The sequence below is a fragment of the Primulina eburnea genome, chromosome 7 (genome assembly GCF_022965805.1).
Source record: "Primulina eburnea isolate SZY01 chromosome 7, ASM2296580v1, whole genome shotgun sequence".
NCBI classification, from domain to species: domain Eukaryota; kingdom Viridiplantae; phylum Streptophyta; class Magnoliopsida; order Lamiales; family Gesneriaceae; genus Primulina; species Primulina eburnea.
In genome coordinates this window covers 2,337,211-2,363,814 of record NC_133107.1, presented here as the reverse complement: position 1 = coordinate 2,363,814, position 26,604 = coordinate 2,337,211, and the positions used below count along the sequence as shown (strand labels likewise).

Here is a 26,604-nt window from a genome sequence, read left to right as displayed (position 1 = left end):
ATCATACTATATACTCAATTTCTTTGCCTTCTTTATTTATTTTCTACCTTACATTTATTCCTCAGGAACAAATTTAATACAAAATTTTAAATTTAGAGTTACTCGGAAAAAAATAAGGGTCTTGACTTTTCGACCTTTGGATTCGGAATTTTTAATAGCCTTACATTTATTCCTCAGGAATACGACATGTTCTGTGCCATTAACGTCTTAATAATTTTAATTTTTTGTTTCGGGTCCGAAGTGATTATGTACGCTAGCGTTTTTTGACCTGCAATCTATTTCTCCGTATAAATTAATTTTTTTGTTATTAAATAATTTTTTAACTATTCATTACAATATTTATTTGAAAATAATAATATTTTATAATTTTAAGTTTATGATGCTTGTAATAATTTTTTAATAAAAATTAATAAGAAGTAAAACTGTAGTTCGAATTTCGAAATGATAAAATCAGAAAAAAAAAAAGAAGAAAGAGCCAAGACATCCAATTTATCTACCGCAAAAAACACAAAATTGTAGCCATCCCAAAAACAAATGCAGGGTGAGTAGTTGCTTTTTCTCTTCACAGAATTTAATCTCCATAATTATTATTCTTTTTATTACAAGACCGAATCACTTTTCTCGTGGCCTTTTCCTTTCTTTGCTCAAGAAAGTCCCATTAATGGGATACTAAAAAATTATTTTTTTTATTTTTTGAAGTTATACAAAGAAAAAGACCAGACTCCCTAATGGAGCATGCTTCCTTAGTCCTCACTGCTTACTCAGCTGTCGAATCACGTACGGAAGGATGCCACCATGGTCGAAGTAAGCTAACTCAACCTATAAGATGAATTATGTATCAAAATCACGATTTGGATTTTAAAATTCAGGAAAAAAGAGATTGGAAAACTTATCAGAAAGACCAGAATGAGGGAGTCACCTCAGTGTCGAAACGGACAGTGCAAGTGAACTGTTTTCCGTTGTCGGTACGGACAGTAACATCTTGGCCAGGACGGATTTCAGATATATTGGTGGGAAGATCAATATTGTAACGTTCATGCCCTGTCAATCCTAGTGTATCTGCGTCCTCACCAGGCTTGAAGCATAGGGGAATGACGCCCATCCCTACAAGATTACTTCGATGAATTCTTTCAAAGCTTTTCGCAATCACAGCTTTGACTCCCTGTTATATGATGGTCCGTTAGTCGATTTGTTTATGTTATACGACCTTTTCTCAGTTTGCAATCTGGAATGTGTAAGAAAGAGAACGCTAAAACGTGAACCACAGGGCATAGACAAAAGGTAGACTCACCAACAACATGGGTCCCTTGGCTGCCCAATCACGAGAGCTTCCACTTCCATACTCCGCTCCAGCCAAAATTACAGTGTCCTGTCCGGCAGATTTGTATCTCTGAAAAGTTGCGATTTTGTCAAAATGTATTAGGATCAAGTGCAGAACTCCGAGGATTTATAATGATCAAGTGCAGAACTCGGAGGATTTATAATTATCAACTTTACTCCAGTAATATAATATTCAAAGAAAAAATCTCACTACTAATGTAAAAGAAGACTGAAATTATTACCATCGCAGCATCGAAAACATACAACTTTTCTCCAGTGGGAACGTGAACTGTCTTTGGTCCAACTTCCCCATTCAATAACTTGTTAACAATACGAATATTTGCAAAAGTCCCTCTAGCCATTATTTCATCATTACCCCGTCGACTGCCATAGGAATTGAAATCCTTCCGATCAACTCCATGCTCATTGAGAAACTTGGCTGCCGGGCTATCTTTGTGGATGTTCCCAGCTGGCGAGATGTGATCTGTTGTAATGCTATCTCCAAAGTTCAGTAAACAGTAGGCGTCTTTTACTCCATGTGGGCCGGGAGGATCCATGGTCATATTCTTGAAATATGGCGGTTCATGGATGTAAGTAGAACTTGGATCCCACGAGTAAAGCTTTGAAGTGGGCAAGGATAATTGGTTCCACATGGGGTTCCCCTTGGTGATGGCCTCGTATGTGCTCTTGAACATGTCAGGCAATACACTGGATTGAACCACCTATAAGACAATCCTTTCATAAGGCTGGAGCACAGTTTTCAAAGTTCTCAAGATCAAATATTATATTTAAATACCTCAGCGACTTCTTCAGTTGAAGGCCAGATATCCTTGAAGTATACCTCTCTGCCATCCTTGCCTATGCCAATTGGCTCTGTGTCAAAGTCAATATCAACCTGCCAGGAGGTCAACCCAATATTATGACCATGTGTTAATCACGAGAATCCTGTAACCAACTCATGATGCTAGGAAGCAGGAAGTATTAGTGAATGTCTTTTATAAGTTAAATACAGGATAAGTAAGTGTATTAGTCTGATATTGGACCAAATATGAGGTTGATCTTTGTTTCTTCAGTCATGAATAATAATAATAATAATAATAATAATAATAATAATAGGAATTCTATCGGTCACAGTGTTACACAAATCGTAAAGAAATGGAATAATTTTGAATCAATCGCCAACCGTGCCAGCAAGGGCATAAGCAACCACTAGAGGAGGTGAAGCAAGGTAGTTTGCTCTAGTCAATGGATGGACACGACCCTCGAAGTTACGATTTCCGGAAAGAACAGCTGCAGCAACAATATCTGCAGAACACAACCATATCTTCTTAAATTATTCAAGTGACATGCAAAAAGTACCATGGATTTCCACGTACCATTTTCTGATATAGCATTTCCAACTGATTCATCCAGTTCTCCAGAATTTCCAATGCATGTTGTGCAGCCATATCCCACAATATTGAAGCCTTGCTGATTAAAATATTTTTGTAGCCCACTGCAACATCCAGAGAAGCGATACTTAATTGCGTTATTTGACCAGCTGTTGCCTTAAAACATGAAGACACGGACAATACCTCTGCTGCAAGTATTTCGTAACAACTCCAGAACCTGGAGCAAGGCTTGTCTTCACCCATGGTTTTACCTAGATTATCACCACGAGGTTAGCATTCAAAATAAGTGCCTGATTAAATAAACAGCTCAGCTTGTTATTAAAGTATTAACCTGAAGACCAAGCTCACAAGCTTTTTTGGCGACAAGACCTGCCCCAAGCATGACACTGGGGTTTGATGTATTTGTACAGCTTGTAATAGCCGCGATCACAACACTGCCATTCTTAAGCTCTGCAGGCTGACCATGGAATGAAAATTTGACCACCTTTTCTTGTGCCTCCTTCGGCACAGCAAATCCCTACACCAAAGTTACATGAAATCAGTAAGGTAATTAAGAGAAGACACACTGACTTTTTGATATTTCAATAGGGTTGGCTTCTTTCAAGTTATTTCAAAGCCAGAATAGAGCGCTGAACTAACAATTCACCAACATCAAGCAACAACACAAACCATCAATGTGAAGAGTAACCTTTATAAAAATAGAAGAAGAAAAATTGATTCTAGCTTTCAAACAATGAACTAAAAGCAAATAAGTTTTAATCCACACCTTGAATCCAACTTTGTTATCAAGACAAGAATGCCAATCGGCTTTCATTTCTTTCAGAGGGACCCGATCATGAGGCCTGTAAGAAACTACATTTAGTTATACCAAAAATACGCAACTTTAAACCTGAGGGTGAGTGGAAAACCCCTGTCACAAACCTCTTTGGCCCTGACATACAAGGTACAACGTCTGCTAAGTCTAATTCCAAATAAGATGAGTATACTCTTTCTTGTTGAGGCTGACAGGCAGAGAAAATTCATATAGAATGTCAGATGAAACCAAGAATTAACCGTGAACCAAGTACTCTTTTCAATTAATATCAAGCCCTACTTCATTGTAATCCACAAACATCCGGTTTGCACGCAGATAACCTTCTATCATTGCCACCTGAATGTACAAAAGAGGTTATTGCTGATATAAATATGGAGAAATAGCATGGGTTAATCATTTCTTAATAATTTTATGAAAATAAAATATGCTTACAGTTTCATCGCTTCTCCCTGTTAACCTGAGGTATTGTAAAGTGACATGATCTACAGGGAAGAACCCCATTGTAGCACCATATTCCGGAGACATGTTTGCAATGGTAGCTCTGTCAGCTAATGAAATTTTACCCATGCCCTCACCTGAACACGGTTAGACATGGAATCATGTAATTTATCCTCTGATGAAACAAACACTGCGAATCCTCAAGATCAGGGAAAGTTACCATAGAATTCAACAAATTTTCCAACAACACCATGCTTCCTTAGAATTTGAGTGACAGTTAAAACTAAGTCAGTTGCAGTGACACCATTTGGTAATTTCCCAGACAATTTGAATCCAACAACCCCAGGCAAAACCATGCTCATAGGCTGTAAAAACATGTAATAGCATTAGCCACACATTGCGGAAAGCACTACATACAAGTTTTGGCATAAGTGAAGAGCGATATTAATTTCCATCATCAAGCAAAGGCAAAAGTAAATTTCCAAAATGTTTATTTAGCACATTGAGAGGCCTTTGAAAAATATGGGGCTAAAAGGAAAAACCATAGAGGGGCTAAAAAAAACACTTCCAAGGGTAATTACTGAACAATGAAGTACCACTATTATGAGAGTACAACATGAAAAACACAAGACGGTTAGCACCAATTTTTCCATGAAGTACAAAATATTATTTTACTGTTTAAAAACTCTGCGCCATTTTTTACAGGTAGTACCTGACCAAGCATCGCAGCCTCTGCTTCAATACCTCCAACCCCCCAACCAGCAACTCCCAAACCATCAATCATGGTGGTGTGCGAATCAGTCCCAACCACGCTATCAGGGTAGAGTACGCCATCAGCGTTGAAGACAACTCGCCCAAGATATTCAAGATTGACCTAAACAATGCAGCAGAAACAACCTCTAGTAAAATCCACTTTTTCACAAGAAAAAAAAGGTTGTACAAATGAAAAGTTGAGGGAAATATGATATTTGATATTTGAATGAAGTCAAATAGCTTAGATCTTATTGCTATAATACCTGGTGCACAATACCAGAACCTGGTGGAACAACAAGCATATTGTGGAAAGCAGTAGATCCCCACTTAAGGAAAGCAAATCTTTCCTTGTTTCTCTGAAATTCAAGCTCCATATTTGCTTGAACAGCATTTTCTGACCTGGCAACATCAACTTGAACAGAGTGATCAATAACAAGGTCAACGGGAACCTGCAAGCCACCAAGAATATTGGAATCAGTAACTGTAGTACAATTGTAGACGGGTAAACCAGTGACCAATTAACAGGATGGTTATGATATCAATTTAACAAGGACTGTTCCAGAACAAAATAGTCTGAATTTACCATGAGTTATCTAAACTAACACAGGAAGAAGAATGCCTGGAATATGATTTTTACTAAAAAATCAAACCAACAAATAGAGAATTGAACTTGGGAAGAAAATTCAGTCCAAGGACAACGGAGGCCATCAAATGTCTTAGCAACAATTGATAGCATGACCTTTCTCCCGTTTAGAACTACAATGTAATTTACGGGAAGCATTTCAACTAGAACTTTTACAAACTTCTCCAATTCCGGTTTCATTTTATAATAAGAACTGATCCAGCAATAGAAATTTTTATAAACAAGGGTTAGTTAGGCCTGCTCCCATTCTACGCACAAAGTAAATATATTTGGATAAAAGGTACAGCATTTAGCCCATGTCCAGACCACACAATCCCCAACTACAACCTTGGCAGATGGATTCCCAAGCTAGATATACAAATTCCACACGTCGACATAATATTCAACATCGGCAATACGCTAGCACATATTCTCGTTAGCAACTATCAGGTAGAGTGAGATAAAAATGTCTTGACAGGTTAAAAGGATGAGCAGTCTTAGAAAGTATCCATTTGGGAAAAGACAACTTTAAATAATTGTTTTATGGGCCAATTTTAGACACAAATTGAACTAGAATCACTTCTGTGGACAGGAATGGATCGGATCAACTAGTACTGATACCATAAAATCAAAAAAGACTCAGTAGAGAAAAATCTATTGAGCTCGAATTTCCAATGTCTAGTAACCCAAAGAGAATACAAACCAATACAACACTGTGCATACCAATGGATTGATCTTGTTAGAATCACTGCCAATCTTGTTCATAGCATCACGCATACAAGCAAGGTCAACCACAGCAGGTACACCGGTGAAATCCTAGGAACAAAGCAAACATGGTCGGATGAAAACTGCTTGGTTGTCATAATAGGAGTCAACGGACAGGAATTAAAAACCAGTACCTGGAGAAGTACACGGGCAGGTTTGAAAGGAATCTCAACTAGCTTCGGTGAAGTATTTTTCCAGTCAATAATCTTCTCAACATCCTCCTTTGTAACTTGAAAGCCATCACAATTACGTATGGCTGATTCAAGAAGAATTCTGATAGAGTACGGCAGCTTATCTGTAGTATAGCATAAGCGCAATCCAAATAAAGGACATAATATTAAAGAAAACATTAGCTGTGAACGTTGTGAATACCTAGAAAAAGCATTGAAAAGAATAACATATATATGCTATAGAAAACGAGCAGATATTGTAAACATTTTGAGTATGCAAAAGTACAACACCAAACAGAAATATAATATATCTTTAACATCTCAAATTTTGAGTTCGATATAGCGGCACTCAAAACTTTAAAGGATTTGAAATCCGATATAAAAGCTTTAACAGATAGGAAACTAATGTCACATTAAAAAAACTTACCAATCCTTGGATCATTTAGGGCGGGCAGGCTATAGTACTTTCCAAATTCACCACCTCCAGGCTTGGGAAGAGTGGTAAAGATTCCCTTGAAAGCATTCTCAGAAGCTGAAGCCCAAAAAAAATGAGCAGCAGTTAAAAAGCATCCTTAACCAAAAACAATTTGGAAAACCAAGTCAAGAATACTAAAGCTCCCCATGGAAGATTTTGCACCAAAGTCCAAGCTCATCAATTTTCTAGCAATAAGCTATTTAATGAGGATTAAGTGATTGGAATAGAATGAGTATTTGTTTCCAAAAAAGATGTATGAGTGTTTAAAATCTACATGATGCCACAAGTTCGACAATCGATTTTAATTTATCCAATCTTTATGGTCCAAACGAAAGTGATCTCAATGATTTTGCAACCAAACAAGACTGGGAAAGGAAAATAAGTGGCTAAAGAAACAGATTAACCGAATTCAATTTAACCTTGAAGTAAACATGATTAAAAATCCCAACTTCTATCACACATCCAGAAAAACATAAACCAATCATTGGTCAATCTCAAAAGTTACCGCCCCTACCTCAACAGACACAGGTTTAAAATATCCGCATTGAAAAAAAAACAAATTTATTTAATCTGTATTTGTAAATTTGTTGAACGTAACTTTCATCCCTTTGATCATCTCAACCGTCCGCGCCTGATTCTCTGATACTTAAAGCTAATGCCCTCCTTACCCTCTGTTAGATATCTATTACATCCTATTAACATAGGAGCGGGTGGGGTGCCAGGAGATCGACGTGACATGAAATTGAAAAGATTTCATTCGATCAAATTCTTGAAAATGAAAAGAATAAATTTTATCCGATCAGCGGCTGAATACAAGAACAAGGCCAAAAACTCTAATCGTTGCAAATGATGGGAACGTAACGACACCAATAATAGAACACAAACCCATCGTAGCGATCTTGCGATGAAGTAAAGTTGACGAATCAGCAATAGAAGTCGTCCTGATCTGGGAAGTCAAACTCATAGGCGATTTCCAGTCACCATGGCTCCACCTTGGCACAGACCTGAAAACACTGAAAGATCGGCAGTATTGATTCACACCAGAGCCAAAATTCCCATCACTATGATGCAAATTCGAAATGGGATTGTTCGACAAGCTCTTAAAAAGTCTTTTCCCAGCAGCAGAAGCAGTCGAAGAGGAAGATGAAGCGTGGGAGGAAGCTCTTCTGAGAAGCGTTGAAGTCCCAGTGGTAACATACATGATTATATATGGATCACATTCACCTCAATGCCAAGAAAAATAAAAAAAATAATACAATAATTAGAGAAAGATAAGGCTGATGATTGGGAGGTGACAACAATGGAGGAATGGCGTTTTTCTTGGGGAGGAGCAATGGAGTCTAGGGTTGTGTGCCAGCCACGGGAATGTATTTATTATTGTACAAGAAGAGAGTGATTACGAAGAATGATCAAATATTAGGTTTGTGGAATCGAATTCGTAGAAAAGTTTTCTTCTTTTTGGTGTATTTTAATACATACAAGTACGCTTTTTTCAAAGGAATGACTCTTCTTTTTGGTGTATTTTAATACATACAAAGTACACTTTTTTCAAAAGGATGACTCATGGAGGTTAATAATTTAGGTAAAAATACTCATGTGTCGTATTTTGTGAAATACATTTTTTATTTGGGTAATTTATGCTTAGAATATTGTTTTTTATTGTAAATACCGGTATGTTTGACCCGTCTCACGAATTTTGTGAATATCGGTATGTTTAACTCGTTTCACAAATAAAAATTCGTGAGATCATTTTACAAGAAACCTATTCAATATGAGTGTTTGAAATCCAACATAACTCATATTTATGCCACAGAGAAATCGATGATGTATTAGTTGATTATAAGTTTTTATTTCATCTGAGAAAAATATTAATTAGTTAATCGCACTAAACAAACCTAAGCTTGTGATTGGGCAAAGAGATGCATAAAAGAACAAGATCGGTGACGACCTTGAAGGGCCCATTCTTTTATTTTTGATTTCAGTGGAAAAGGGCAACTTTACTTTGCGTTCAAGTGCCATAGGACATGGGATATTTTAACAAGTTAGAAAGTTGCAAGAAACTCAAACATGATGGTCGATTTCGTCTTTTATTTTTCATGGTGGATGAATAATATCTGCCACAAAATTAAATCCAACCGACGATTAGACGAACCCTCATTGCAAATAAACTGCTACGTAAAAAAATAGTTTTGAAATAATGATTTGAATAGACTGGAAGAAGATGAACCAACACAAAATTATGATAATGATTGCAAGAATTATATTTCATGTATTTCTCAGTTTTTACATGTAATTTACAAATATTTTACTGGCTAGAAGCTTGGACCGAGAGGAAAGACGCCGTTACCTTTCTCGGTTTCTCTTTGAACATTTGAGATGCCAAATGATACTCTTCCAGTTTCCATAGCACACATCAGCAATAAAGATGTAAATAAAATCCATTGAGAAACCCTAAGAAACGAGCTTTCAAGAAAAAGTAATCATAAAATTTCATCCAAACAGTGACTCACACCCTTACTGATAAAGTGTACACAAAAAGGAAACAAGATCCCCATTAGGCCAACTTCTTGTTCTTACAAATGAAGAACACCACGGTACATTTTTTTTTACAGTGCATGATCTTAAAACAGAACAGCTCAGAGAGACAAGAAGCTACTCATCCATGTCCGGAAACGGGTCCACGCAAGCTCAATTGCAGTGTCATCTTCATCTTTCAAGCCCATACTTTTTCTTCTCTGTTTTCCATCATCAGATTTGTTCATAAAGGCATGTGATATTCCAGGATAAATGTGTACCTCGTGTGGAACTCCTGATGCCTTGAGCTTTTCTTCTAATGCTTTTCCAGTCTGTACATAAAAATAATGAGCTTATAGGTAATATCAAGGTGTTGCTAGACATATCACACCGAGCCAGGGGTCAGGAAGATCCAAAGACTTCTTTTTAAAAAAATCATTCGAGATCCCTTGTTCAGCACTGGAAAGAAAAAAAAATCTTGGACTCTCCCCTATTACCAGGACCTAAATACAGCACATAACTTCCCACAACACTGGAATTAGAAACCTGCAACATGTAAGAGATAGCTGTTTGCCCCGAAGACAACAAAAATCAGCTCTATCCTTTCTTATAAAGACACACCATTACACTTTTTTATTACATCCACTATCAGTAAATGAAAAGTTTGTGGACTCAAATTAACCAGTAACTGGTCACTGGTGCAAACCAAGCTTAAACATATTTGTGAATCGATCCTATGTATGATACATTCACTGAAAGGCTGACCTCAGTACATTGTTGTATTTTTCATTTTAAAGGGATGGAAATGTACCCAATTTAAGTGACAACCGTGAAGACAAAATTTGATCTTAAGTAACTGGTTGCCTAGTCTCAGGATATCTGTAACTAAAGCATTTTGTCTCAGAAAGACTAAAATGTTTTGAGAGAAAAGATCGGGCTATGTTTTCGAGAAACTAAATAACAAATATGTTCCATACAGTAAAGGGTAACATTACCTTTGCATCTGAAAATCCAACAAAATTGTCAAGTTCACCAAAATGAGCTTGTACTGGCGCCTTAGCATGGACAGGATCTGCAAGCTCCGAGGAAGGTACTCCATAGAAGGCTACAACAGCCTCAACCCCAGGGACCAACACAGAACTTGCAATAGCAAGAGCACCACCCATGCAGAATCCCGTTACACCAATCTAGCAAAGCAAATATCACAAGTGAATGAAAAGGATTTCTTTCATACAAAAAAAATAAGGATCATTAATGCAAAGTTCACTATTTTTACTTTTAGATTTTCCATTAATTGTTTATTGACAATGCTAACAGGGAAAATTCGATGCTGCCCGTGCAGGCACTGCCTGCACGGGCAGATCCAAGGGCCAGAAAATTTCTGGCCCATTTTATTTTATTTTTTTAAAAAAATTTCACCCCCCATGATTGAATCTTGACCCTTGATTGGGTGTGGGGGCAGTGCCCCCACACCCAGGATCGACTTTACCTGCTAACAGATAATTCCTAAAAAGACTGCAAACTTGTGCAATTATTGTAATTAGTAACCGACACACACATTTCAAATGCGCAAAACCACGGCACAGAAAACACAGCTCTGTGTCAGACACTCTGATCTTTTGAATTCCAAACTGAAAGGGAAAACACTAAATTGTTTAAAAAGCTTTGCGACTGGACACTCCAAAAAAAGGAGAAATGGAAAAGAGGGTTTTCTACAAAAGCCAAAATGCTACCTCAAAAGACCACTAAGAGATTTTCACATTATAAATAGGATAAAGGATCATCAACAGAATAAATTCTTATTCATGTTTAAACTAGCTCAATAGCAAACTCAAATTCTAACAATTAGCATTTTGCAACCAGTTTAAAACTTTAAAAAAGGTGTCCAGCAATCAAATATATACTTATCATAACAAATAATATAAATCCAACACAGGGAAATTTACAAAAGAAACATTGAAAGATTATCACATACCTTTTGCGAACCATTAGCCTTCAGCCAGTTGACCGATGCTTCAATATCCTTCACAGCACCTTGCCAGTCAAGACCGTCCATTAAATGTTGTGCTTCTGCAACATCCAAACCAACCTTTCCTCGATACAAACTAAATTCCACAAAAAATGATATGATAAATACATCAATAATCAAACAAGAATAAATTATGAAGAGAAAAGTACAAATATCAGTAAAAAATTATCAAACCAAATTGCAAGACAGGATGCCATATCTTACTCTGGGATCAAAGTTTTATAGCCCGCATCAAACTGCGCAATATTCTGGGCGTGATTCTTGATTTCAAAATCGACGCCCCACCATTCCTGAAGCACAATAATGCCAGGAGCATCGTCTTTGCCAGTCACATAGGCATCAAATGTCTATTTGATCGATTCGCAAACAAGGAGCCCAACAAATAAAACTTTAAAAACCGATACAAGATAATTTGAAGCGCAAAACGCAACCATTAAATAATTGACTGAATATCAATCATATATCTATAAAAAAAAATCATCAACGAAAATTCTTTGAGCTTTGATCGATCAAACCCTAAACGGTATCAGCCTCCGAGATTCCAAAACCCCATCATTCTCCGTTAACTCGTAAAGAAAACCCAGATAAATTAATTAAAAAATCACACTACGCTGATAACGCGACTGGATAAAACTGTATGAAAACGCACAAGCAGTAAGAAGCATACTTACAATGTTGTCTCTCTGAATCTGGACTTTCTTGAACGGTGAAGAGGCAGCAGAGTCAGAAGCCATTGCACGAAAAGGAAATGGAGAGAGCGAAACTGGTTCCCACAATAGAGAAAGATGCGGGAGAAGAGTAGCTGTAGTTGAAGTTAAAATAATAAATACATAAAAAAATTTAAAATAATTTCGATCAATTATTTAATTAAAAAATTGATCTATTTGTGTGTATTACAAAATGACTGAGTTTCATGTGAGATCGTCTCACGAATCATAATATGTGAGATCGGTCAACCTTACTCATATTCACAATAAAAAGTAATACTCTTAGCATAAAAAATAATATTTTTTCATGAGTGACCCAAATAAGAGATCCGTCTCACAAATACGACACATGAGACCGTCTCACACAAGTTTTTGCTTTACAAAATATCCCTAAAAAAATTCAAAATATCTCATGCTACTGCTTCACCAAAATAAAGTGAGATTAACTATAGTCTTGATCTTTAATCAAAATATATTAATATAATTTAACCCAATTCAAATATTTGAAATTTTTGAAGATTAGGATGTATTATTGATTTGTTCAAAATCATTCATTCGGTACCCTTTAGTTACCGCATTTTTATTCAGTATTTGTGTTGAGGAAATCGTCAAACAGTTGAAAGACATTAATAATTAACTAATGGCAAAAACTTACGTGAGACGGTCTCATGGGTCGTATCTATGAGACGGATCTCATATTTGGGTCATCCATGAAAAAGTATTACTTTTTATGCTAAGAATATTACTTTTTATTGTGAATATGGGTAGGGTTGACCCGTCTCACTGATTATGATCCGTGAGACGGTCTCACATGATACTCACTCCTAATGGACAAGATTGAGAAATTATCCAGTTCAATTAAATCAAATACCCAATCATATTATAAAAATTTCGAGTTTAGGAAACGAGAAAAGTTCATTTTTTCTATTATGTTTTTCTTTTTAGAATTGGAGGCAAGTTGGTTACATTTATAATTGATTTTTGAATTTAGTAAAAATCCATTAAATGCTTTTATTTAATATTATTTTGTACAAAATGTTATTTTGATTTATATTGTTTGGGCCTTTGGCCTTTTGGGATCTCACAGCATCCAAATACCCCAAATTCAATGTACTACATCTCAGTTACCCAAAATCGTATAAAAACCAGAGAGTGACTTCTTGGAAATGGATAGAATCATTTCATTCCCTTCACCTCCACAGAACAAAATCACGGATTATCCAATCTTTTTTCCCACATTAAACTCATATTCGTCCTCCTGAGCGCTGATAATACTCGCCATATTCATTAGGAACTCATCAAAATGATCATAAACTTGTCATCATCCTCAACCTCCCACGCTCTCCTCAGATTTCTCAACTCCAGGACGCAGCCCATTTCAGATTTTTCTGTGAAAACTAAAGCCCATTATTCTCCTTTAGAATATACTGTTTTGGGTTCTTCTAGTTCAAGATTTTGCAGCAAGACCCCATTTTTATGCAAGAACTCAAGATTTAGGCAAGGGAGGAGAAAAAAGTTTAGAACTTTGGCTGTATCTGGCCTGGATTTTGGTAGCTTCGAGAGCGCTCAATCGGTTCTTGAAGCAGCTGCAGTGTTAACTGCTATTATTGTTGTCCACGAAAGTGGCCATTTTTTGGCAGCTCATCTTCAGGGTATTCATGTGAGTAAGTTCGCTGTTGGTTTTGGTCCAATTTTAGCTAAATTTAATTCCAAAAAGGTGGAGTATTCGATTAGAGCGTTTCCTCTTGGTGGTTTTGTGGGGTTTCCTGATAATGATCCTGATAGTGATATTCCTGTGGATGACGAGAATTTACTGAAAAATAGGCCCGTGTTTGACAGGGTGATTGTTATTTCTGCTGGCGTGATCGCTAATATTGTCTTTGCTTTTGTTATAGTTTTTACCCAAATTGTGTTAGTTGGATTGCCTGTTCAAGAATCTTTTCCTGGTGTTCTTGTGCCTGAGGTTAGGCCATTGTCAGCTGCTTCACGAAGTGGATTATTGCCCGGTGATGTTATATTAGGGGTTAATGATATCGAGCTTTTGAGAACCAGCCCGAGTTTAGTTTCAGAAGTTGTTGACATCATTAGAGACAGTCCCAAAAGAAAAGTACTATTCAAGATCGAAAGAGGTAGAGAAAATTTAGAAATCAACATTACGCCAGACAAAAATTCAGACGGTACTGGTAGAATAGGAGTTCAATTATCACCCAACATCAAGTTTTCAAAAGCTAAACCGAAGAATCTGCAGGATGTCTTCCGTTTCGCGGGACGTGAATTCTGGGGCCTAACTTCAAATGTCTTGGACGGTTTGAAACAGACATTCTTAAATTTCTCGCAAACTGCTAGTAAGGTTTCTGGTCCGATAGCCATTCTTGCTGTTGGGGCAGAAGTAGCCAAATCGAATGCTGATGGCCTTTACCAATTTGCTGCCATCTTGAATCTCAATCTGGCAGTGATAAATCTTCTTCCCTTACCAGCATTAGATGGTGGTTCTTTGGCATTGATCCTCATAGAGGCGGCTCGAGGTGGGAGAAAGCTTCCGCTGGAATTAGAGCAACGAATTATGTCGTCTGGCATAAATCTAGTCTTAGTTCTTGGGATTTATCTTCTTGTTCGCGATACATTAAACCTTGAGTTCATTAAAGAATTATTATGATGCTTTGATAAAAGCTTGGAAATGGACATGTTTGTGGAGATAATTGGTTGCTCAGGTATCTTTTGGGTCGAACAGAATGTATACTGGTTTCTTAAACAGTTCTCTCTATTAAAGGTTATTTTCCACTTTTCCAGGCCTCAATTTCAATCCAACGACTCTACATTCCCTGTTCTTGATTGATGATTCTATAGCAGTGGCACCCTGGAAATTTGGCGAAATTTCGAGGTTCTGAGTTAGTCGCACCAGCTTTTATTCCGCATTCTAAATTATCACCCCAAAGCTGGTGTCTCACTCGAGGTATCACAAAGTACATTAGCGTTTAGTCTTAGAAGTCTATACTACTTGTATACTACTATGTTGAACGAAAGACTTGCAGCAAGAGTTCCTTGCTCCGCTGAATTTGTGTTTTATATATAGAAGTGTTCTTCAGTTAAAATAAGAAAGAGGATCAGAACAGTAGATTTGTAAGCCGCACTCTTAAAAAAAATCTCATATCAATTATGTATTGCATTCATCCATAGTGTATTCGAGATCGTTGTTTCTTACGTTAAAGCTGTCGACTATTTGATGCCTGTAGTTTGATCTGTTCTCACAATTAGTACTGATGATAGAGTTTAGTCAGCAAGCTGATTTTAGTTCATAAGAGAATCATTTTAGGTGAGCATTTTTTCCAACCGCAATCTTTATATTAAAATTGGATATTATTTTTTTTTAATAAAAGAAGTAGATTAATTCGGGGGGCTGGAAATTGTGATACACACACAAATTTTTACTAGAATCTCATGTAGACAACACACGTCGGTCACCGTGTCCAAAATCAAGGAGGGAACCGTGTTCATGAAAAACATGCACTCAATCGTAAGCATGTGGATGCACTGTGCGTGAAAATTATGTATTGCTCACGATTTGTTCTCAAGTTCTTGATTTGATTATAATATTTTACAAATTAAATTAAATATGATTAATTTTTTATAATTATACATATGAAAATTCAAGCACACTCTAGTACACTAAATAAATGCATAAAAGACATTTTTTGCAATTAAAAAAAAGCTTAAGATAGTCACTATTTGAGTCTCCTCATGTTTTATTAATAGTATAGATATGTGAGAATTAATTTCACATTCTTGATGTAAAAGTGTTGCTTTGCATTAATTTCCAACGGAGGGGCATTCAACCCGCGCCGATACGCAAGCTTCCACCTATAAAATCTCATCACACTCTAGCTCACACGGCCTGATCCATTCTCCTCCAAACTCCACTTTTCACTCACATTTCGTCTTCCTTTTTCCTCTCCAAACCTCCATTTCTTACTATCTTTACACCGTTCTCTTACATATTAGAACAAAAGTTTATAAACATGAAGGGAAATTTTTTTAACTATTTCGTGAGTAAATTAACGTAGCCTTTTGCCTTGTTTCATCATTTCCATCCATTGTTCTTGCGTAAATTATACACAATCTATAAAAATTTAAAAGGGATAGAAAAGTTCGCAAGTTCTCGAGTAAATCAGCCTACCCTTTTGCTTGTTTCATCAACATTTCTTCCCATTTTTCTTGCATCAAACGCTAGTTTTATAGAAATTTTAAGACAAAAGTTCATTTCTCTAGTCAATTGAAACACCATAAATATTTCTTCTTTCATGTATCATCTCTTTCCAATTTAGCAAAATAAAAAAAGGAGAAGAAAAAATCTTGATGGCCACTAATGGTTCCTCATGCTCAAGGAAATCTTCTTCAACAGCCATAAATAACAGGAACGCGTTGAAGAAAGGTCCGTGGACCGTATCCGAAGATACGATTTTGGTCGAGTACGTTAAGAAGCATGGTGAAGGGAATTGGAATGCAGTTCAAAGGAATTCAGGGTTGATGAGATGTGGAAAGAGCTGTAGGCTTCGATGGGCGAATCATTTGAGGCCTAATCTGAAGAAAGGCGCCTTTTCTGCGGAAGAAGAACGACTCATTGTTGAACTTCATGCTAAACTTGGTAACAAATGGGCTCGCATGGCTGCTCAGGTACTAAAATTCAGAGATGAGTACCGATTCCACTCACTCTTCTTTCTCAATTAGACTCATTTGTTTCTTCTTCATTATAGCTTCCTGGCAGAACGGATAATGAAATAAAGAATTACTGGAACACGAGGTTCAAGAGACGACAACGTTCCGGATTACCAATCTATCCGCAAGATCATCGAGAAGATCATCATCTCAACGCTTCATCGGCACCCCAACCTTCATTGTCATCCCTTTTGCACTTATCATCAACTAACCCTATTAACCAAACCCCCTTACTTTTCTTGGATACGTTTAAGTCTGTTCCAGCAGTTTCAGTCGTCCATCCTCATCATTACAACCATACCAACACTCCCTATACCAGCAACGAGTTGAGCCGGCCTTTCCGCGACGATGGTGGTTTGTCCCTATCGTTGACGGCCTCAAACTCGTCGTTGTCGCCATCTTCATTAACAGCACAACCTTTTTATAATCAAGATTTTCCGAATTCACTTCAAATGCCTTCAATTCTTGAGTGCAAATCTCTCAACTTCGGCATCAATAATACATGCAACACTAGCATGGGGGTTTTAGAGCTTCCTTTAATCCAATCAACGGTGCCGCAGAACCAGGCGACGCCGGAGCTTTTTTCAAGTGATGATGTTGAACGATGTAATGAAATGGAAACAGCGTTTTCGAGAAGTAAAAACAGTGGTTTGTTGGAGGATTTAATAGAGGAATCTGAAGCTTTGAAGGATAAATTTGAAGGGAAATCTGCATGGAACAATATTGAAGGGGCTGTAGTGGGAAATTTGCATGAACAATCAGATTATAGTTTTGGGAATCTGAGTGCTGCATCTGAAAATAACTATGAAGGTACAAATTGAGTATTACTCAAGTTATATTATTTGTATTCCATTGTACTAAGCAAATGAATAATTATAATAACTTTGATCTTTCAATTCTAATCAAATCCCCACTCTTGTTCAGCGATTATTACTCGAAACCTATTCAAAACTTTAAAGTCGAATATTGTTCCAACTTCCAACATTTTCATTTTGCATGCATGTCAGCACTACTTGGTTCGACTGTTTCAGGCATTGAAAACAAAGGCGCAGAAGTTGACGTGATCAATGGTGTAGAGGATGATTTGTTATTCAATCTTCTCGATAATTTCCCACAGGCTGTTCCGATTCCGGATTGGAATGAAGAAAATGGGCATCACGTACCCTCTAATTTGACACCTGGTACAAACCACGAAGATTCAAGGTACAACGTCCCGGATTCACCCTCCCCCGGACTAGCAGAACAAGAAAGGAACTTTGGGCATTGCCTTTGGAGTAACATGCCTAGCATTTACTAAAAATGGGAAATCAATTCAGATGGATGGATTTTGTTTGTGCTAGCTATATGTGTTAGAAAACATTTGATACGAGATTAATGTCATAATTCTAGACATACTTGAATTAGCTAAATTTGTAGTTATAAACTACTATTTCCAACCGATTAGCATGCATGCATATTCTTTTGTTGTCACGAACGATTTCCATTATCAAACCCTCAATCAATCTACATGTATGATTTGGATCAATAGTCAAATTTTGAAAACCAAAAATGTCACATTCCTAACTTCCATACCTTATAATTTAGTTGAATCTTTAGTCCGCAATCTCGCAAAATAAAGCTGCATTTATATTTAGCAGTCTCCAGGGCCTACTTCGCTATTTTTAGCAAAAACTAATCCAAAAATTCTATAAATATTATTTATTTTTTGTGAGTTCTGGGGTATATATTAATTTTCCTTATTTTTAGGTCTTCAAGGGATCATCACGTACGTATCCCATGATTATGGCAAGCTTCACAAGCAAACTTTTATATATCCATTTGTATTATAATAAATAGAAATGGTATGGCAGCTTATCATAGAAAAGTAATAAACAGTTGAAGGTATGAAATGGGTGAGCGAAGCAGATTTCACGTTCTATATGATGCATTTTTAGTATGTCACGCGGCCACAAAAGCCCGAAAAATCGGCTTCAAAATATCACCCATCATCCAAATTCAATGGTAGCCAAACACGTTTTCTACTCCTTACCACTAACAAAAATCTAAAAAATTATTCTTTTTTTAAAAAAGAAAACATTAATTTTTTACATTCAAAGATATATATTAACTCAACAACGTTTCCTTGATTAAATGCATGGCTCTCTGTGGTCGGGAGCATTTACCTGATGATACCAGAATTTAAGCCCATTATCTAGTCCTCACTAAGTTTGCATGAAGGGAAAAAATCTATGGAGATATATGTTTTGAGGTATCAATACTGTGCTTCACATTGGACTTATATCCCACACTGAAGTCATGTCTACTTAATTTACGAGGTTTTGTTCCCTCACCAAAATGTATACCAAGCTTCCCGGTAACATCATTCGTTCTTAAAATGTCCCAATTTGTGATTCTACACCCTTCGTCAGACGGCGGCCGGCTCCTAGCTACCACATCCTAGATCTAACTAAAGTTGGGTCGAGTTTAAAAAACAATATACGTACTTTTAATTGCCTGTGAAGCTTGATTAATTATCAGTTAGACCATGCCCGAATAATAACACCCTTAGCATAAGACTATCAGTTTCAGGTTATTTCCTCACATCTCTTACAAATGTTTTTCCCTTTACACAACATTGTGTGAGATAGAAAATGCATGACAGTTATTCGCACACACATCATAGTGTGACATGCATGATACAATCCAAACAAAAACCGGTCTCAATTAGTCACAAATTAAAATTTCATATCAGCTTCTGTTAGTTTGTCCAAACGCATCCGTCGATCCACCCACAGTCCTACAGAAAATAGCCAGGTCACCACACCACAGACAAAACACACAAAATCAGATAAATTGAAAATCACTGGTGTCTGGTAGAGTTTGTAGAGTCTAACAAAAAAGGTAAATTAAAGAAGAATTTTAAGAAATACACGATGTATGATTTTGCTTTCCAATATTCAAAGTGAGCCACCAAAATGAGGGTTACATTATATACATATATTGAGAGGATTTAATGGGAGATAAATGTAGAAACTAAGATTACAGTGCCTTAATTTAAGAATTATGACAGATCATCTCCTTTGGTTATGAAGTAGATGTACTCCAATCAATCATCTATCCCATTGATATGATTATTCCTATGAGATTTTTTCTTTCAATTCGTTCTTCGTTGCTTCTGATCATGGTATCATTTCCATAAGAGATATCATCATCTTGCTCTAATTGTGGAGCTGAATATGTATGAATGTTAATAGGTAATACAAGAGAATTTTCCAGGAAATTATCAACAGTTTCCACATAATCAGTGCACCTGGAATAGAGTTTACATATAAACCTTTATTGTACCCGTACTTTAAGTTCAGAGTGAGGATAAAAAAGTTTCTTAATACGCCATTGTTTCTCTTTCAAAATCTGAGAAAGGTTTTCCATCTGAATTATATATGTGACTTGTGCTCTTGCTTACTGTTCAATTTCATTTGGTGTCCGGACAACGTCAACGTCATGATTCCATTATTCCACTTTACACATTTATAGTTCATACAATTCAACACCAATGCAGAATTTGAGAGAGAAACAAATCTCACAATTCTGAAAATAAACAATAAATAAAGTAAAATAATCGGTAAATAAATATTAATGTGAAAACATATATTATATTAGGTCCAATGAATATTACGGAAAGTAGCTAGAGAATGCTGAATCATCGTCTCACCAGATTGGTTTATATAGTCCTATTCTATGTATTCGGTCCTGAGCCTGCCGCTCCACAGCAGGATTCCACCAAGCGTCCATCAAGAAAACCCTGCTTTCAAGCTCATTAGAAAAATTCGGCAATCAGGGTCCTCAGTAAATTTTGTGATAGCAGCGTCCCTTGCTCCCATTAACATCGACCCATGTAACTTACCACAGCTGACTCCAGACTGAAAAGATACACAAATCATTTTATACGGTTTCTTCCTCAAGACATCTAACATGAAATGATCCGGGTCTTCACTTATATAGTACCTTGACATGGGCATAATGAATGAGATACAAAAAAGAAGTGAAATGGCTGCAGACAATTCCTTTTGCAGAACCATCTCTTTCAACCATAAATCTAATTTCTTACCACTATTATTGAGTAAATTTGGAAATGAGCAAAATCAATAGAAAACTGCAAAGCAACATAATCCTTGACAAAAAGAATCGATAAAGAATGTAAAAAAAAAAAAGCGAAAACATACACTGCACAACAGATTTTGACATATCAATAAACCGAATTCTAATCAATCATAACATTTATGATCGACAGAAAATCTAGAGTCACAAATAAGAGATCGAATTTCTGCATCCAATGTGGTAGTCATGACTCTATCCTTGTTTGATCATTTGGCCATGAAAATCTGGTTGACAATATCTATCAAGAAATTCTACAAAGGCAGGAAACAAGTGCAAAGGACATTGTGCTTTATCGTATCACAAGAGCAGCCATGAAGCCGAGGACAAGATTAATTAAACTTCAGCAGCAAACTCAAGTAAACGAATGGTAATCGATCACAACATCTGCAGTCTAGCTAATTCAAATGCCTAGAACCATAAAGAAGAGATATAATTTATAGATTGAATATGGTATAGTAGTGAATTTAACCTTATTTGAATTGAGCAGCTAGCCAAGAAGATTGATTGACGAAAACTACCACATCCTCCCAAAAAAGTTAGCATATTTAGGAAGAAAGGTTATGTCTATCAAGTAAATACTATGAAGATATGATATAAGTGTGAGAACTTGAAATTCCAGCAGTAGCAGCAGTTGGCCAAATTCAGCAGAAGCCAACGATTCCAGCAGCAACTCATATTTCAGAAGATGACATTTTCCAGCAGACAATTTCCAGCAGCAGAAGAGCGAATTCCAGCAGACAGTTACTGATTCAGCTCAGACTTGTAACTGAAGCATTTATCACGGAATAAAGGTGGTTAATGGCAGATTATGGCCATTAAATGGAAAGCTAACAGTCAGAATATTTGCCTATAAATAGCACCCTCAACCTCTGAATTGGTGTTACACAAATCTCGAATTATCACTTGATATATTTGAAATAAGAGAGTGCTTATTTTCGGGCAGTAGAAAGCAGTAGCGAGAGCAAGCCTATTTCCAGAATTCAACCGAAACTCTCCAGCAAATTACTGTAAGTGGGCTTATGTTTAAATATCAGGAAAACTGTTTGATGATATCTGTTTTAAAGCAAAGTATATTCTTGAATCCTGTTATCTGATTTCGAAGCACTGAAACTTAGTGAACTAATGGTAGGAATATATATTCTGAACATTACTGATTACTGATTACTGATTACTGGCCTCACCCCTTAGAGGAGAGAACATATAGGGGACTGATATCAGTTTAGCCATGAAATTCACGAATGTGCTCAGTGCTTATTTGATAAATTCTGATTTCCGATTACTGAATACTGATTACTGATTTCTGAACACTGAACAATGATTTCTGTTATGAAAACAAGAAGTTCTGTATATTTTCGTATTACTGTTCTGTATGAAAATGGTTTCGAAAAGTGGGAGTTATTCCCGCCCCCGCTTACTGAGTGACAACCATATCACTCACCCACCAAAACATCTCAGATAAGAACGATGAAGAAAGGCTAAAAGAAGAGGAGTAGATCCAGTTCTGGGGCTGGTGAAGAAGATTGTTAATCCTCAGTTTCATTTATGTTGTTTTCCGCTGCGTCTGTAAGACATTGTGATGTCTGGTTTGTTTTACATTTCCGCTGTAAAACATTAATTATTCGAGTTTGTATCAGACATTGAAATATTCAGTATTTATGAATAAAAGACTAGTTTCTGAATTTCGTACTTCTGAGGCTTGTTGTTTTCGAATGTAAATTTGAGGGCAACGCCGGTGTCAACCAACCCCCGTCTCGGGGCGTGACAATAAATGTTAAGAATACAATGCTTAATCATATCATAAGAGCACTGGTGGTGTCCTTAGGTATAGGTTCTTGTGCTTCTCATATCATTACCAAACACTAGCTACTAATGTTTTGAAAATAATACTAGTTTTTTTTTTTATTTAAAAAAATTGGTTGTAAATTTTGCCTTATAATTTGTTTATATAAAAAAAAATTCAATTTTAGTCTTATATATATTGGTGTTTGATATTTTTAGTCTTATATCTGAATTAATTATAGATATATAGCTGTGTAACTATATTTCAATTTTAGCTCGTTTTCATCTAAATCGTGTAATTAAATTAACTAATATAATTTAAAAAATTTATGACTAAACGATTAAAAAAATCTCTAGTAATATGCACTCATCTTTAACAAATTAATGATAAAAAACTAACAATGAAATTAGTCAACTAATTACATGAATTTAACTAGAATGACACAAATTGATTGTCGAAACATAGTTACATTACTATAATTGATTAAACAAATTATACATGATTAAAACTATAACATCTTAATACATATAAGACCTAATTCTCAAGTAATTTTATTCCTAATTAATTTTAAAATTATATTTATTAAAATTATATTTAAGGATCATTTTTTATATAAATATATGTTAAAAATAGTGCCAAGCTCTATTATTTTGTGATTATTCTCTTACGCGTTGTACCTTTATTTAAATTTTTTATTGATTAATTATTATTATTATTATTATTATTATTATTATTATATATATATATATATATATATATATATATATATATATATATATATATATATATATATATATATAAACCGTCTTGGAAATGTTAGCGCCATCCTTGTATATATGTTTTGACATTTCTTGCAATGTTTTATTCAAATGAAACTGTCCTACTTGTGTATTCGTTAATGTCAAATATTTCATCATATAGCCATGTCTAAATTGTTGGAGTTGGTGAATATTTGATCAATAATTATGATTTTGATTCTTTTTTGAGTGAGTTCATCGTACATAATTTGTCTAGTACGATTTAGTTGACTAGCCCGATTTATGTTGCATTAGTCTATGCACATTGATAACTTATTTTCTTAAAAAAAATTATCATTTGTTGTAAATATATTTTTTTTTTTAATATAATGTTTTTATAAAGATGATTGCTGAATGAAAACTTGGAAAAACATATAAGCCAAATTAAAAATGGGCAAGTTTACTCTGAGTTTCCGACATGGACATTACTGTAAAGGACGGATTCATGGAAAAAACATAGCAGAAAACTTACGTTGTTTAAGATTTAATAATAATCAGTTTCTCGAAACATAATTTATTAAACTTTGAGGAAATTGCAGGAAATAGTATTTCTTTTCTTCATGTATATTAATTAAGCTTTCTTTTTATATTTTAGTTAAGAAAGCAATAGGTTAATTTGGTTTGTATCAATTACACATTAGAAAACTCAACAATGCGCAGTGATTAGTGTCCGATTCCACCACCAGAACCTTTCCCTGCTCCGACTCCAACTCCTACACCAACGCCAACTCCTACACCAAAACCGCCACCACCGCCAAACCCACCGCCGCCTCCTGAACCTCCTCCAAGACCACCACCGCCACCAACGCCTCCACCAGCTCCAAAACCTCCTCCATGTCCGGAACCACCACCGACACCCCCTCCTCCACCACCACCGAATCCTCCACCTCCGCCAACGCCACCTCCTCCAACACCCCCGCCCGCTCCAAAACCTCCGCCATGACCAGAACCACCTCCCACTCCACCTCCTCCACCGCCACCAAATCCTCCACCACCTCCAACTCCTCCTCCAACACCTCCACCTCCTCCAACACCCCCGCCCGCTCCAAAACCTCCGCCATGACCAGAACCACCTCCAACACCGCCTCCTCCACCACCACCGAATCCTCCACCTCCGCCAACGCCTCCTCCAACACCTCCACCACCTCCAACACCTCCGCCTGCTCCAAATCCTCCCCCATGACCAGAACCACCACCCACTCCACCACCTCCACCACCACCGAACCCGCCACCTCCGCCAACGCCTCCTCCAACACCTCCGCCTCCTCCGACACCCCCGCCCGCTCCAAATCCTCCGCCATGACCAGAACCACCTCCCACTCCACCTCCTCCACCACCACCGAACCCGCCACCTCCGCCAACGCCTCCTCCAACACCTCCGCCAGCGCCAAAACCTGCACCATGACCAGAACCACCTCCTAGACCGCCGCCACCACCAACTCCTACTCCCAGCCCTCCACCGGGACCTCGACCTCCTCCAAAACCCCCTCCAGCTCCTCCACCAAGCCCTCCGACTCCTCCTAGTCCACGGCCGCCTCGTGAACCGCTCAATCCTCCTCTCCCTAAGCACCCTCTCCTACTGAATCTACAATCATCACCTCTCCAATCATCATTTTCAAGCTTCTTATCACCGAAGGCATTTGCGCTCAAATTCAAGATAATCGCAAGCAAAAGCACCAACGCACACACCCATTTCCGTGATAAGAACCCCATTGCCTAAAATGTTTAAGCTTAGAACTCTCACTTCACTCTGGATGCTCAGCATTACTGGAACATATCAGTATATATAGGAATGAGAAAGTACCAGTGATAGATAAGTTTACACAATATTTTCTACGCCGCCATTAATGCAGAGAGTGTGCATGCATGGAAATGTGACGCGTTAAACAGATGGGAAGTGGCGGAGGTGCTCGGAGCATTAAATGAGAATGATAATATTAAATAAGACTGATTCAAAGTCAATCAAAACACATGCAAAGCTTTCACTTTACAACCTACCGACGCATTGCCAGTGACATAGTATGTTGAGAAAAATTCAGTAAAAAAGTAGTGTTCGGATCAGGATTTCGGGATACTCCAATTGCGGAAGTTTTGGTGTGGAAGATAAAGTATTACGTAGAAAATGTCATAAATTTGCCATGAATAAATTTTTATTCAGAAAAGGATTATTTAAATTTTTTAATATTAATTTAAATACTCGATCGAAATGTTTTTTTTTTCAAAAACATCCTCGAATAAAATAGTTCTAGAAATTCAATATTGTGAGTTATGACTGACTAATATATTTATCTAGATAGAAATTATTTTACACATATTAGCTTTTTCCAAATATTTTCGTAATTACTTAATTAAGAAATATTTTAAAAAAACAATTTTTTTTATCAATTATATCTTATTCTTAAAAATGTATTACGTCGACTAGATTTTGAATATTTTATACGCACGGATAAGAGTACATTACATGATAGAATAGGTCTCACGAATCTTTATCTGTGAGACGGGTCAATTCTACCGATATTCACAATAAAAAGTAATATTTTTTTATGGAAAACTCAAATAAAAGATCTGTCTCACAAAATACGAGAGAGTACCATGTCAATAGATGTGTATTTGCTCAGTACATAAAAAGTTGTGTGAACTCTAAATTGATATATGAATATATAAAGTTGGTGGGAGGTTAATTAGTTTACTTTAAGATAAAAGTCAACCACAAAAATTAAATGCCATAAAAATAAGATCGAACTTGCAATTTCTGTGTGGACCAGAAATTAAAAGAACTGGGTACTTCCAAGATATATTGCACATGTTTTTATCAGCTCCAATTTAATGCAACTCTTTCCCCAAATTAAAGAGTTTTTTTCTATATATACTGTGAATCATTCCACCCTGCAGTGAAAAGAAAATATAATTGTTATCATTTATTTATGGGAGAAATTTTTTTTAAAAAAAAAGAGGTCTCTTGTGAGACGGTCTCGCAAATCTTTATCTGTGAGACGGGTCAGCTCTATCGATATTCGCAATAAAAAGTGATACTCTTAGCATAAAAAGTAATATTTTTTCATAGATGATCCAAATAAGATATACCTCTCATAAATACGACTCGTGAGACCGCCTCATACAAGTTTTTGTCCAAAAATAATTCAATGATCCAACGAACAAGAGGCGATATAATTGACTAA

General features: G+C 36.5%; 4 protein-coding genes across 4 annotated transcripts; 2 read left to right on the top strand and 2 right to left on the bottom strand.

The window, feature by feature from the left end:
• Positions 1–513: 513 nt before the first annotated feature.
• On the bottom strand, positions 514–8,155 carry LOC140836540 (aconitate hydratase, cytoplasmic-like). Its single transcript, XM_073202134.1, has 20 exons — positions 7,634–8,155; positions 6,701–6,805; positions 6,238–6,398; positions 6,062–6,154; positions 4,980–5,165; positions 4,676–4,837; positions 4,184–4,328; positions 3,958–4,100; positions 3,805–3,861; positions 3,633–3,712; positions 3,478–3,553; positions 3,043–3,228; positions 2,895–2,962; positions 2,697–2,815; positions 2,504–2,625; positions 2,117–2,215; positions 1,563–2,042; positions 1,292–1,390; positions 920–1,162; positions 514–819 (listed from the first exon to the last, which is right to left on the bottom strand). Exons 1-20 carry the CDS (start codon positions 7,947–7,949, stop codon positions 751–753), a joined length of 3,009 nt encoding a protein of 1,002 aa, XP_073058235.1. The 5' UTR covers positions 7,950–8,155; the 3' UTR covers positions 514–750.
• A 1,070-nt stretch (positions 8,156–9,225) lies between these two features.
• Positions 9,226–12,111, bottom strand: LOC140836539 (uncharacterized). The gene is made up of 5 exons (XM_073202132.1): positions 11,963–12,111; positions 11,496–11,638; positions 11,238–11,367; positions 10,258–10,449; positions 9,226–9,594 (listed from the first exon to the last, which is right to left on the bottom strand). The coding sequence occupies exons 1-5, from the start codon at positions 12,023–12,025 to the stop codon at positions 9,385–9,387; spliced, it is 738 nt and encodes a 245-aa protein (XP_073058233.1). The 5' UTR covers positions 12,026–12,111; the 3' UTR covers positions 9,226–9,384.
• A 1,025-nt stretch (positions 12,112–13,136) lies between these two features.
• On the top strand, positions 13,137–15,064 carry LOC140836538 (probable membrane metalloprotease ARASP2, chloroplastic). Its single transcript, XM_073202131.1, has 2 exons — positions 13,137–14,709; positions 14,789–15,064. Exon 1 carries the CDS (start codon positions 13,302–13,304, stop codon positions 14,652–14,654), a length of 1,353 nt encoding a protein of 450 aa, XP_073058232.1. The 5' UTR covers positions 13,137–13,301; the 3' UTR covers positions 14,655–14,709; positions 14,789–15,064.
• Positions 15,065–15,758: 694 nt separating this feature from the next.
• Positions 15,759–18,088, top strand: LOC140835972 (transcription factor MYB101-like). The gene is made up of 3 exons (XM_073201383.1): positions 15,759–16,669; positions 16,750–17,521; positions 17,743–18,088. Exons 1-3 carry the CDS (start codon positions 16,352–16,354, stop codon positions 18,006–18,008), a joined length of 1,356 nt encoding a protein of 451 aa, XP_073057484.1. The 5' UTR covers positions 15,759–16,351; the 3' UTR covers positions 18,009–18,088.
• The last annotated feature ends 8,516 nt before the right edge of the window (positions 18,089–26,604 follow it).